The following is a 14,431-nucleotide window of genomic DNA, read 5'->3' as shown; positions in this document are numbered from 1 at the left end:
CTACTATTTCCACCTGAAGAAATAATTATGTAAACATAACATCTCTGGATTGGTTTAATGACACAGTAGGACAGGAGTCCAGTCTCCCTTTCTACGCAGGATGTGTTCAGGCTCAGTATTGAGTGTAGGTCACATGTGATTTGGCAGCTTTCAGAACAAACAATCACTGTAGTTATGTACATAAAACAGAAGAAAATAGACTTGAAACATAAAAATATTCTTTGTTTTGCATTATGAGCCATTACACCACTTGTGTAGAAAACTGTATTGATTAAAACAGGAACATATTTGTCAGACACACACAGAATCTCCTTGAAGTTTTACATTCTGCATTCTGTTTTTCTAGTTTACATCATGAATATGCTATGAACAAGGGATAAGCAAACTTCTCATATTGTAGACCTACTGTATGGATAATACAATGTGGAATTTGATATTTAATGTACACTCTTTTGTACACCTTTGTTGTCAATGCAAGTGTGTGACAGATCCCTTAATTTTCATGGAAACTGAAAGTAACATTTTTATGTGCTTGTGTGTTTTCGCAGGGTCTCAACAACATCATCCACATAGACTTCGACTACAAGAAGGAATTCATCTATTGGGTGGACTCAACCAGGCCAAGCGGTCGGAAGATCAACAGAATGCGCCTCAATGGGAGCGACCTCAAGGTACCACAGGATTAAGATGCTGTGCCTGCATGCCATATGGAGGCTTGTGCCACTTCACCCAAGATTTATTGGCTTTACTTTGTGTGCTCTCTGTCCAATTTGTATTGAGTGTATTGGATTTTTCCTTGCTCTATACAGCTGTGTCATTATATTTGTCATTAATTGGAATCACCAACAACTTTTTCTATTGTAAAGATAAGTCTTCAGTTTGAGTTTGGTAAACCAAGTATGTCGCTTAAATGGCCCATTATCACTGCTTAGCTTATGATGGGTGCCTTTTATCCTTTTATATAGTCAACATAATGGATTTCTTTTTCTCTGCAGCCAACAGCATGTTAGCTTAACGACAATGAATGTGCGTTAGTGATAATAGAGATACCATCAGTGGCTCTCAGATAAATGTAACAAGCCTAATGATATAATGGAACTCTCTGGTGTAATCACCAAGGTTTGTCTGGGTCATGGGATCGCAGCCCAGACACAGGGGATACTGGGATGTCAGCAAAACACCTGCTGGGCCCCCATTCAACATCTCATTAGTATTGGTGTATGGGGGCATTAGGCTCATTCAGCTCAATTACTTCCACAGTCTCTGTTTGAGCCACAGCCACAGCTTAGCAAGAGGACAAACTCTCTGAGACACAGATCAGGGAGCTTCTCACATTTGGTTAATTAAAAGACAACTGATATCCAATGCAACTGGTATAGGCGAAGCGCTTCTGGTAAACTGCGAAAGGAAAGCCTGGGGAATTTTTATCTGACCAAGACAGAGATTAAATTAATTCTAAATGTTTAACTAAAACAATATTGATTCATTTTAGATTTTGGTCTTTTACTCCGTTTACTTTCAAGACTAACTGTTGCACTACACTATGCTGCGGGTTGATGTCACTGTTTTTGCATTTGATAACTTGATGACGATGTCCCTCGTCTGTGCTTGCGTTGTCAAAAGCAGCGTTCATTCATGTGAAAACACTTTGTCAAATAATGAAACATATTAAAGCTGTGCAAGTGTCAACCACAGCCTTACTACCAGATACCAACCAGTCGGCTCTGAATTTTCATACGTTTTGGATGTTTTGGACGGACTTCAGTTTAGCTTTATGTGTCTACTATTTGGAACTAAAGAACACCCACTAGTTATATGTTATGTCACAGTTTCTACAGTACCATGAAAGTTTCGTGTAAATCAAATGATGACTGTCTCACAAATGTATATACACACATACATGTGTGCATGTATGAATATGTAATTTTTCACACCCTCTGATGGCTGTGCAAAGTTTCATGAGTGTTTGGGTGTCCTCATCCCCTCAACAAGGTATTGCAAAGGCAATAAAAAAAAATATATTAACCTTCAAACAAACAATATGTTCCTTCCTTCCTTAGGCCCTAAAATGCACTCTTGATTTATTTTAAATGGCTGAAAGCAAAAGATTGGCCTCAGTTCAAGGTCAGACAAAATGATGACATCCCTCACATTTTAACCTTCAGTTATACATGAAGCAATCTTTTCAGTCAGTTTAGTGGAGCATTATGGATAAAGTGAAATAGACAGGCTTTATGCAATGAGTAACGACTCCTTTTTGTCTTGAGAAGCGCTTGTGATGGGAAATACTTAGTGACATTTTAGTGACTGTTTTAAGTTCAGTTTGGTCCAAATTACTGCACAGGGGACAGCTTAGTCTTTTGCCAAGACTATATTTCTTGCAAATGGTGACAGGAAAAGCCTCAAAGCACATCGTGTTTCTTAATCACAGATTGCATGGGTGCTGGGATATTTTTTTTTCTTTTTTTTTTTTTTGGGAAAGGGTGGTATTAAATGCATTTGCTTTATCTGCCAGCTGGCACAACAATTGTTTATCCTGAACAACTGTTTCTGCAAACTCAAAAGACAAGACTATCTTGGGGATATTGGAGTTCCTAGATAGTTCCTGGATTTTGTTTACATCAGTTGAATGCTTTCATGTACATTTTAATCAAATCTCTCACTGAGATCAGCACATTTAGATTAATTAAACCATGAATTAGTGTTTAACTGCTGCCCTCCATTCTACCCTACCTGCTTTGATTACAGTTTTTACATTTATACGATTAATAAATACTCATATAAAGGGTATTTTAACTACACTGTCATTTTTTTGTGCATGCACCTGTTTGGTAATTGCACTGAGGTGGTGCAGCTAAGGATGTGTCTACATAGATCAGGGGCAGTGCTGCAGTTTTAATAATCAACATTCCCATGAAAATGCATGCACGTATTCACATGGTCAAACCACCACGTATTGTACGCACATGCAGAGAGCAACTTTGTGGAAGCACACCAGCCTCTTCAAATTCACAGAAAAAATGTTCCATTCAGATGTCACATTGACTTTCCACTGTGATCCAAATCAGCAGCTAGCACAGTTGTAAATGCACATCAAAATACAATCTGAATGTGAATAATAATCACTACAAGTCTGTACTGACTTAATTAAATTATATTCTAGCTATCATCAGCTGCAGCTATAGCTGTCATATAGCAGTGGGAATGATTTGTGTACTCCATCTGTAGTCCCTAATTTGAGAAATGTGCTTTGCATAATTGTACATGGGTCAAACTACATTGGTACCTTAATTTATTATTAAGTCAACTCCTCGGTCTGACAAAATAAGTGCATGAACTGCCGTGCACACACCAGACTAGGAAACTCACACAGAGTGAAATCATTTGAATTGTAAGAAGCATCACCAGAATCCTGAGCACCAACAAAGATGTCATGACAGTTTTAGCTTTTAGGAAAACTCAGTACACCATTTTCCAAACAAAGAATTATGTGTCAAATATTGAAACATGTAAAGAGCTGAAACTGAATTTTGCTTTCCCCCCATTCCTAACCGTTAACATTGTGTGAAAAGCAAAAAGCAATACTGTGCACACATAACCATAACTAAATATGTCTAAGAGGTAGAAAGAAACACACACACATACACACACACACACCAGACTTCAAAAATGAAAATACATTTTACAGTTATACTAGTTACTGAAGATATCCTAATTTTACAGATACTGTTGACTTGAAAAAAATGTACACTATTCTGCACATACAGAAGCTTTAGTAATTTAAGAAGACATCATCTGTCTTTGGAAGTCAGCTTTGGCCACAACATTTTAATCTGAATTTCACATACAGAATATTGTATGTGACACATTTATTAAAAAATAAATAAATAAAAATAAAATTCAGCTTCTGCTCCAGTTATTAATCATCACTCTGCAGTGCCCTGTTTTACATCAATGGATGTGTAGCCATTGACATGGCAACACATTTAGACCAGATCTCAAACAAATCTGTCTCACTTGTCACAAGAATGTTCACATTAACTTTTGATGTTAATATGAAAATAGAAGGACTTTTATTTGTTTAGATTATGTCTCAATGAAAGCATAGTAATTTTTTTACATTTATGTTTGTTGGACCTAAAAATGAATTCTGGGTATTTCAAATCTTCTCAAATCTTTTCAAATCAAATTTTTTCAGACTGGATTGAAAAAGTTTGCTCCTTCCTGACAGGCAAAGATCTTTTCCTTGTACATGCTGTTGTGCTTGTTAGCAGTAAACTAACGAAAGAGCCGGTTTTGCAGTACACAATCTCTTCCTTTCCGTGCTTTCAGTTGTTTTGTACATTCATCCATGGAAGAATTTAAAACAATTCTAAGATGTGCAGCTGACAAGCCTTCATACTGAAACTGATCTTCTGCCCTCATTACTAGGTTGTCCACAGAACAGCAGTGCCCAGCGCCTTAGCAGTGGACTGGATTGGAAAAAATCTGTACTGGTGTGATGCAGAAAGGAAAACCCTGGAAGTTTCCAAAGCCAATGGCCTCTACCCTACCATCCTGATCAGTTCTGGCCTCAAAAACCCCATGGATTTAGCTCTGGACCCTCAAGCGGGGTAAGCATATTACCGTAAAGCTCACCAACATGCCTCAGTGTTTTCTTAAGACTGACTTCACAGCTTGAGGGAGAATGGGGATTAAGTTGCTCTTTTCAGATGATTAACCTGGAAACTATTAGATCTCATTTGAAGAATGATATATATATATTTTTTTATTCCTATCATGTTTGCCTGCTGTGATACATAGCTCTCTGAACTGTGCTATACGACTAGGTACGTGTTCTGGGTAGACTGCTGTGAACCTCCTCACATTGGACGTATTGGCATGGATGGCCGAGGGCAAATGGTTATCATTGACACGGAGATCTACAGCCCCACTGCCCTCACTATTGATTATACCAACAAGAGGCTCTACTGGGCAGATGACAACCACATCCTGCTTGCCAACATGGATGGCACCCAAAGACGCAAAGGTGAGATTAAAGTGTTTGAAATTTTTGGGAAGGATGTTTGGGAAGTGACTCTTTTTCTTTCTCAAAGTTAGATAAGGACATTGATCCCTTTCTGTGACTGTTAGTTATATATAAGCATCTGGTTAACCCAGAAAATAGTATGTAAAAGTCTGTTTGATTTTAAATCATGTTGTTGATCTTAAACTCTAACTCTTAAGAATTAGGATATTAGTGTCAGCCAGTAGAGGCATTAAAATTAAATACCGATATCAACTTGAAATAAACATTTCTGCTGATAGGACAGGATGATAAGATGGTGTTCTAATTGTACATATTTGATGAAAAGCACTGACTGTCTACTGTAATTTTCTTATTTTGCCCTGTAAATGAAAAGCATCTGACAGTGGGCCCTCATGATAGATGATCGTGAGGTAGATATAATAATTCCACTACAGGAGAAAGAGAGAGAGAGAGAGTGGTTATGTCAATATTACTGCTGTCTGCTGTAAAAAAAAAAAGCAAATCAGTTAACCTAATAAATGGATGTGTTATGCAAGGATCACCTCTTGCTGCTCTAAGTTATCAAAGAAAATTTATGCCACAGTTGCCACACAATTACCGCTATCGGAGCTGCTAAACTGAACTAACAATAAGAATTCACCTGACGCTTGCCGTGGATGTTTGTCCCTTCCCAGTGTCCTATGATCACATCCATGGGGTAATGGCCCTGACTTTATTTGAGGACTTTATCTATTGGACGGATGGAAAGTCTAAATCATTACGACGTGCTCACAAGACAACTGGCGCTCAAGGGATGGAGCTTCTCAACTCCTGGCAACCCATCAAATCCATCAAGGTCTACCACTCCCTGCGCCAACCTGAAGGTATGAATTCCATCTGGAACTCTGAGCAGTTTTTGTGGGTCTCCTTTTAGTGTTAAGGACGACATGGTTTGTGTGATACAGTGTAAACTCATTTATGTACCTCTGTTCTTCTGTGCAGTACCCAAACACCAGTGTCAAATTGCAAATGGAGGATGCAGCCACCTATGTCTTTTGTCCCCCGGTGGGGAACACAAATGTGCCTGTCCCACTAATTTTTATTTGGCTGCTGACAATAAGACCTGCCTCTCCAACTGCACCTCCAGTCAGGTCAGCCACTTCTAAGTGTAGTTTGACCATGTTGTTGCTTTTTCTATCCTGATCAGTACTTTCCCCCTGAAGGCAAATTGCTTTGCTCTCATGTGCTTTCCTCCTCTGACATGTACCGTAGGTTCTAGGAAATGTATTGATTCCAACTTTGGCTTTGAAGACTGTTGAAGCTTAAGCAAAGAGTCAAGTATGCATGTTGACTTCAAATCCATATTTGTCTGTGGTTCTAACAGTTTCGCTGTGGGACAGATGAGTGTATCCCTTTCTGGTGGAAGTGTGACACAGTGGATGACTGTGGCGATGGATCAGACGAACCTGCCGACTGCCGTGAGTGGCTTCAAAATAGTACTATACCGAAAGAAGTTATTTAAAGTCTTATTTTGGTGAGCTTAAAAGGACATTAAAAGTGAATGGGAATTGAAGGGGCTAATGTTTCCGTCCTTGCTTATTTACTTTGAATGTAATAGATTTTTTTGTTGTTGTTGTTTTCTTTACCGATTGTCTCTGATTGAACTCTTAAATTATATAGCCTGAGATAAATTTATCATTTCCTTTCCAACAGCGGAATTTAAATGTCAGCCTGGGCGTTTTCAGTGTGGCACTGGCCTTTGCGCTCTTCCTCCTTTCATCTGTGATGGAGAGAACGACTGTGGTGACAATTCAGATGAAGCAAACTGTGGTAGGAATGGAAATAACTGCTTGGATTGGAAATTTAAGACCTCCTTTTTAATGTTCTGTGTCGTTTCTGCGTTTCCCAGAGATCGGTCTCATTTGCACAATCAGTTCAACTATGTGTCCAACACTGTCATGTATTCTTTTTTTAATTTTCTGTTTCTTTTTAGTACTAAAACAGTTAATCTATGAATTAGACTGAATTAATTAGTTCATCAACTGAAAATTACTTTTGATAATTGATCAGGCAAAAGTTGCACACATTTGTTCCCAACTTCTCAGAGGTGAGAATTTATCATTTTAATTAAAAATCTTTGGGTACTGGCTTGTTTGTCAGACAAAACATGCAACTCCTCAGGCTAGTCTAAACAATCAGTTCATTGGAAAAAATGTTCACAAACTAAATGAATAATAATGACATACTTACAAATCCTTTAACAGTCAATGTAAAAGCTCAATGTAAAACACATAGTTAAATATATGAAATATGTTGCAGGCTGAACCATCAGTAGTGGTAGTCAGAGTAGTGGTATAGATGTCTGACTTTGTTTGGACTCCAGCATTTTTTATTGATGCAACCTCCCTTTGCTCCCACTCGGTTTCTCTTTCAGAGACATACATCTGTCTGTCAGGCCAGTTCAAGTGCACCAGGAAACAGAAATGCATCCCTCTTAACCTGCGCTGCAACGGTCAGGACGACTGCGGTGATGGGGAGGATGAGACAGACTGCCGTAAGACTGCCCCTCGTGATTACTTTAAGGCTCATGGTCTTAGAGTGGCTTTACTGAGCTTTTGGGCTGAGTAATTATGACTGTTTGATCAGTCTGTCACAAAATTGCAGCAGCAACCTAAATAAAATCACTGTTTCCAAGTTTTTGATATTTTTGTTTCAAAGGCATTATGTGATGGATTAAGATGAATCACCTTATTGTTCCTTGACATGTAGTTTATTTGTATGCTGGTGCAGACTTTATGACACCATTAACATTACATAGTCTTAATTAGGTATTCCACATGCAACCCTAGTTATGGGTCTGTTCCTGTGAAAAGGGATTAATCACACTGAGGATAAGAACAGATTTTCTCTACCATGATGTAACTCATCAGAATATCACACCACATTCAAGTCTTTCAGACTGCTGCATTTGTCTTGCATGTGATTGCAAGAGGGATGAGAGCGAGTGGAGAGAATGCAAGAAAGTTAAGGAGGAGAAAGAGAGACTTTAAAAAAAAGAGGCTTTAATTAAAGTGAAGCTAATTACTTCACCCCTTCTTAGACTTCCACAATGATTGAATGTATCTTTGAATGCGCTTGTGTAATGAGCGCTGCACCACTGAAATTAAAATGCAATCTGAAACAGTATGAGATTATATAGCAGCAACAACTGCAACCTTAGTATGATAACACTTAAAAGGTGTGTGGGGTAGACGTGTGTGTGACAAGGTTCCCTACTGGTTCTTATAGCACTTTAGGGTTTATGATTACTAAGATTATACAGATTATCTCTTCAAATCCAAATTTCTGCTAGTATAATGATATGTTTTATCTTCCACTTTTGCCCATACACTGCATATCTGTCTGCCTACAGCTGAAAGCACCTGCTCCCCGGACCAGTTCCAGTGCAAGGCCTCCATGCACTGCATCTCCAAACTCTGGGTTTGTGATGAGGACCCTGACTGTGCAGACGGGTCAGATGAGGCTAATTGCGGTAAGTTGTGGAAACCCACCACCATAAATCACATCACTTCACTTATTTTTCTTTTAAAGGGGGAAGAATCTGATTTAATCTGAATTAATTTTACACTTGGCTTCACCCTGGTCTGACTCAGTCCTTTTACTTGTTCTCGCTGCCTGTCTGATTGTGCTAAGGGAGAAAGTTGTGAAGGGCAGCTGTCCCTTTCGACAGGGAGTGCTCAGCATTATCATTATCATTGTTAGCAGCTGTCAGGGTTTGAATACTGATTTAACAGACACAAACACACACAGATAATAAAACTGAGTTTCTTCTCAATAGCGCAAATTTTAGTTTAGGTCAAAGATGTTATTGCATTAACAGGTAAACAACCTTGGAAACTTTTTCTTTGACAGACAAAAAACTATCTGTCATTACTCACAGGGATTTCTTTATGATGTCTTTGTAAAGACCAAAGCCCAGCAAAACTTCCCAATAGAATTAAGCCATTGGACCCATCTCACTGTCCTGTTCGAAGTGAAATAAGCTAGATGAAACCACTATTCTTCCTGAAATTTCCAAATGGATCTTAAGTCATGAAAGATGATTCAAGCTGTCTGCTTATCTGTTGGCCATATTGTGCATGTATTGTGTCTCTTTTTATCCCATCCACTTTGTCTCTAAATGATTTGCTCAGACTTGTGAGATCACATCTTACTCATACTTCTATGCTGTAATGCATTCTATGCAGTTTTTCATAAATGATCTCAAAGGGGCGTTAAATGCATGCATCAGCAGGTACTCATCAGCAGTATCATCCCACTAAAATGTGTCAAGATCCATACCCGTCACAAAAGAAAATCCACATTTAGTGGCTGACTGTAGTTCATTCATTCAAGATAATAAAAATTTTCTCTGTCAATAGTTCTATTATTCTTGAGTTAAATAACATTTACCTAATGGTCAATTCTGAAGCTATTCTATAACTAATTATCAAATAAATAATAAACGTAGCAACTTCTGACCCATATCAATTTCAACCTTAAATTAACAACTTCTGATTTAAGCAGCATCTTCTTGCATTTTAAGAGCTTGGCTGTGCATGCATACCCAGGCCCGAGAGACATTAATCAAGTGTAAGAGTGTGTGTGTGTGTGTGTGTGTGTGTGTGTGTGTAGGCCAGGTGATGCTTCATAGGTGTGACATTGGATAAGGGAGATTTTTGACTATTAGGTACAAATTGCATGGCATTGCAATTTAATAATTATTATAAAGAGTATTCGTGCTTTGATGCCTGACACCTTCTCACAATAGATTCCTTTGTAATCTCAGGTTGGTTTCATGTGGATGTTTTTCTGCTTCTTTTATGTCAATTAACTTGAGAAGACCATGATGTAATACTGAGTAAATGTTTATCCCACTCTCTGCAGTTTACTAATGTTTGAATTGGCCCCCTCAAACTGTATTATCTGCAGGGTTTGTTTCCTAAAAAAACTTTCACCTCTCCAAGAGCTAATGCTGCTTTATAGCTATTTTATTTTCGCTTTGAATTACCTCAGAATGTTAAAAGAAGTTTTGCTTGTTAGCAACGTAATGAGCTCTGACTTGGCAAGGAAATATTGCTTCTTCTTTTTTTCCTGTGTCACATCTTTTATATGCTGTAAGTGACTGAGCTGCTTCCTAATGAATTGCTGCCTCGTGTGTTTCGCTGCTGCACTCAGCTTTCCCTCCTGATTCTCTCCTCCTGCTGTCATGTTGGAAAGAGATCCAGGCAGAATCTGCCACAATCCTCTTTTGACGCATCTCTTCCCTAACTGATAACACCGTTACCCTGGCCATTATCCCTGATGATGTCTGCATTGTAGAATGACTTTTTGAAAGGGAGTGCTCAGTTTTGACTTTGAAAACCTGTTCGAAGGAAGTGTTATTGCAGCAGATATCAAAGCATCTGATTCAACTGAAACGAGTGCTGATATTTTGGATAATTCAAAATATGCCCATCAGTGTCTAACACTTGAATGCCCAATTTAATTTTAAGACTGAAATACTTCAGATCCACCCACAACATCTCTAAACCTCTGTTTACACACACATGCCAACATTCTAAGCAAAGTCAGTCCAAAATACAGTAAGTCAACAGAGTTACATAAAGAAAGAGAGAGAGCCTCAAATGCCATTTATTGCATATTGTGGGTGACAGTTTGATTCCAGGATTCAGAATCTGATTATCAGGCTTGACATTTGAAGTGTTAGCTTAGTTTTGGCCCAAGTCTTGGGACCTTATTTACTTGTGGCTGATGTGTGAAAGGTGTTTTATTTTCAACTCTTGTATACAAGATGATTCAGGCTCATTATTTTTACTTCAATATTAAAATGGGAATATTTTTACCATTTTCTCTTCACTTTTTGCAATCAGAAGACTGTGTGAGCTGTTCCCATCACAAGATGACGCATTTCACTTTAAACTGTGGAGGTCAGTGCAGTTCAGATCAGTTCAGTTCCTCCTCTTGCTGGAGGAAATGTTAAAAATGATGGACACATGAGTATAAAGTAATCAAGTGAAACCTATCTGGGCTTTTTGGGAAAATCTCCCTCTATTTAAAATGCCAAAATGCCAAAACTGATATACAGTAACAGATGTGTCTTTGTTGTAAAATGAGACATCTTTATACAACAAAGGGACATCTGTTACTGTCTATCAATTTTGTCGTTGTGACATTTTAAATAATACTTAATGTAATCAAATGAATAATATTGAAGACAAAGAAGTGGTGAGCTGATATCAGAACCGGTAACTGAGCTGCTGTCACAGTCTAAAGGAGATGGCATTTAAAATATCAAAACTTCACTGTCAGGACACAGAAACGCAGTTTGGGTTCCACATATAACAAAAGTCATCTAATCCTTAAGCATTTATTGTGTTCTGAAATTCTCTTGGATGTTTTCTCGAAGAAAGTTCAATCTTGCCAACTTTGTGTCACAAATTCTGGTGAGAATGATTGGTAGCACAGTCAGGTATTTCATCTTACGGTGTGTTAGCCTCTGGAGTGCATACTGTGTTTTGAACTCAGAGTCAGAGTTGCTCGGGGAAACCCTGAGGAAATGATGATTACACGTAGAAAATATGATAGCTAGCATACTATTAATATTCATGCTCTTTGAAGCCATTTTCATCTTCGTGTTTGTTTGCTCCTGATGAAAAAGATGAAAAGACCTGCGGACCTCATGAATTCCGCTGCGAGAATAACAACTGCATCCCAGACCACTGGAGGTGTGACAGCCAGAATGACTGTGGAGACAACTCAGACGAGGAGAACTGCAGTGAGTATCCGACTCCTTCACTTTCTGTCAGCTCAGTTTGTTCGTTTATATACACAGCTGATGTTCCACACGCACTTAGGCATTGAAGAATTGGACACCTGAGTGCCCCTCCCACCCCCATAACCTGCTACCAATGACTTCTGTCTGTCTCTCCCTCTCTCTCACGCGCACACGCTCACACACACACACACACACACACACACACACACACACACTTGTATCAGCACACTCAGGGTAATGTTTCCCACTATCAAGTCAGCCAGACTCAACTCTGTCTGTAAAATGTACTCTTAATATCTGCACTGTTTGCAGAGACTCCTGAGCTCTTCATGTCACCTCTTCTCTTTAATTTACAAAGCATTTGTTCCTTTCTGTTAGACATTCTTCATCTTAAACTTAAATTTACTTGTGAAATGAAGCTAATCTAGCTTTCATATCATTTGTGCATTCAAGTGTTTGTGTGTGTGTGTGTGGGCCAGGTGATGCTTCATAGGTGTGACATTGGATAAGGGAGATCATATGGGTATCTGCATGCCTTCTGTGCTTTTTTTTCCAGCGTATGCATCATTTATGTGCTTTATTAGCTTCTTATTCCCCATACCTATTAATGTCACTTAAAATGCAAATAAAAGCCAGTCAAGTGGTGGATGGCAATGATTTAAGCAGGTGGACCAGCTGACAGAGGAGAGGTTGCAAATCAGATTTTGCTGCAATGCCTGTTGGGAGTCTCTGTTGCAGCACAACTCATAACACACACCCCGCGTTAGCTAACAGTCCATGATAACAAGGGGAGGGCCCAGACAGTGCATCAGATGCAGCTGTTTAGCTGCGCCCTAATATTGTCCTCTGGGACAGACTCGCACTAAATGGCAGATACAAGAATTTGGGCTTCAGAGAGTTTTTTTTTTACCCCCCTCAGTTGTGAGAGAGGCAATGAATGTATTTACATCTTGATCAGCTGTGCCAGTTTCTACACTTTTAATACAAAATGATTCTTAATTAGCTGAAACGACGGTTTTGCCAAGGCATTAGCATGAGATTCTTAACACAGAACGTTTGGCCGATAGCTGCGTCGTGGGATGTATGTTTGTTGTGTGCAGTGCTGGACAAAGAATCAGTCTGGCATGATTTTGTCTTTTGTGTTTTTCCTCCACTTAGAGCCAGTCACCTGTAACCACAAGGACTTTGCCTGCACCAACGGAGACTGCATCTCCTCCCGATTCCGCTGTGATGGAGACTACGACTGCCTGGATAATTCAGATGAGGCCAGTGTTTTTCAAATAGGTGTACCTCCTTCTTATAAATCAAAAAAGGAACATAAAACCCACATGAGTGGTACTAATTTGAGTGCTCAGCTTAATTCATTGTGTTGATTCAATTCTCCTCATCGTGGCCGCCAGATTCCAAAACAGTGCTGGACAGAAAACATCACCGTGATTAGTTATTGCATGTTCAATGCAGGGCGGCTCAGTGGTTAGCACTATCGCATCATAGCAAGAGGGTTCCAGGTTCGAATCCCGGTCTGGGCCCTTCTATGTGGAGTTTGTTTCTCCGGGTACTCCGGCTTCCTCCCACAATACCAAAAACATGCACATTAGGTTAATTGGCTACTCTAAATTGCCCCTAGGTGTGAGTGTGAGAGTGTGTGGTTGTCTGTCTTTGTGTGTCAGCCCTGCGATTGACTGGCGACCAGTCCAGGATGAACCCTGCCTTTCTCCCGTAGTCAGCTGGGATAGGCTCCAGCTCCCCCGACGGATAAGCGGTATAGAAAATGGATGGATGGATGTTCAATGCACATTAGTGCATGAAATATCTCTTGTTAAAAAATCCTAATCTCTCATGCTTAACCAGGAAACAAAACTGCATGTTCTGTTCATGAATGTGCTTGAACATTTTAATTTACAAAGCTTTAAATCGCTATTGTAATTTTACAGTCTTTACAGTCTTTATCTTGAATGTGCCTTTATCTAGCACTGCTTGCTGTAAGGAGATTTTTGCAGGATTTATACAAAGGATGCCTGATCTGTAGCGATGAAGCAGTGGAATGCATAATTCAAGGACAAAGCCTTGTTATTAATTGTTATGATTCATTATTCTTGTTAATTTATTATTTGCTTCAGCATTTGCACAGCAGTTTTTCTATAGTTTTTCTGTCTCTACATGCAAAGTAGTGCAGCCCCTATTAACCCTTTATTACGTGTCTCCCTAGTGCCATCTTTGTGGGTCAGAGCAGGCAAATAGTTTAAGGGAAGAAAGTTGGCTTTCAATCATTTTACTAAATTTATATATTCATAGTGGCAGAGTGTCATTGTTCTTAATGTTGGGGACAGTTTAGTTCAGAGAGTCCAGTCAGGACACTTCACAAATTCCAAGTGTTAACTTCTAACAGTTAATGTGCACTGTGTAATAATCTTAAAATGACTGAATTTCTACCATATTTTTGACTTTGTACTGTATTTGTTTACAGAGAGGATGTGAGGAACACTGTGCAGATGACCAGTTCCAGTGTCACAACAACCTCTGCATCTCTTTAAAGTGGGTCTGCGATGGCCAGGAAGACTGTAAGATGGGGGAAGATGAGAGAAACTGCCAGGGAACAGGTGCAA

General features: G+C 39.1%; 1 protein-coding gene across 1 annotated transcript in view; it reads left to right on the top strand.

Annotated features, from left to right (window-relative positions):
* The window catches only part of lrp1bb (low density lipoprotein receptor-related protein 1Bb), a 138,246-nt gene that overhangs the window by 96,006 nt on the left and 27,809 nt on the right, over window positions 1-14,431 (top strand). Inside the window, exons 56-67 of the mRNA XM_046404484.1 lie at window positions 549-671; window positions 4,432-4,613; window positions 4,830-5,029; window positions 5,704-5,892; window positions 6,011-6,159; window positions 6,393-6,486; window positions 6,722-6,838; window positions 7,443-7,562; window positions 8,421-8,540; window positions 11,709-11,825; window positions 12,984-13,094; window positions 14,297-14,425. Coding sequence (XP_046260440.1) covers window positions 549-671; window positions 4,432-4,613; window positions 4,830-5,029; window positions 5,704-5,892; window positions 6,011-6,159; window positions 6,393-6,486; window positions 6,722-6,838; window positions 7,443-7,562; window positions 8,421-8,540; window positions 11,709-11,825; window positions 12,984-13,094; window positions 14,297-14,425 — 1,651 coding nt within the window. The remainder of the gene's footprint in view (window positions 1-548; window positions 672-4,431; window positions 4,614-4,829; window positions 5,030-5,703; window positions 5,893-6,010; window positions 6,160-6,392; window positions 6,487-6,721; window positions 6,839-7,442; window positions 7,563-8,420; window positions 8,541-11,708; window positions 11,826-12,983; window positions 13,095-14,296; window positions 14,426-14,431) is intronic.

The sequence above is a fragment of the Scatophagus argus genome, chromosome 11 (assembly GCF_020382885.2).
Source record: "Scatophagus argus isolate fScaArg1 chromosome 11, fScaArg1.pri, whole genome shotgun sequence".
NCBI lineage: Eukaryota > Metazoa > Chordata > Actinopteri > Scatophagidae > Scatophagus > Scatophagus argus.
This window is presented reverse-complemented; position numbering and strand designations above follow the sequence as displayed.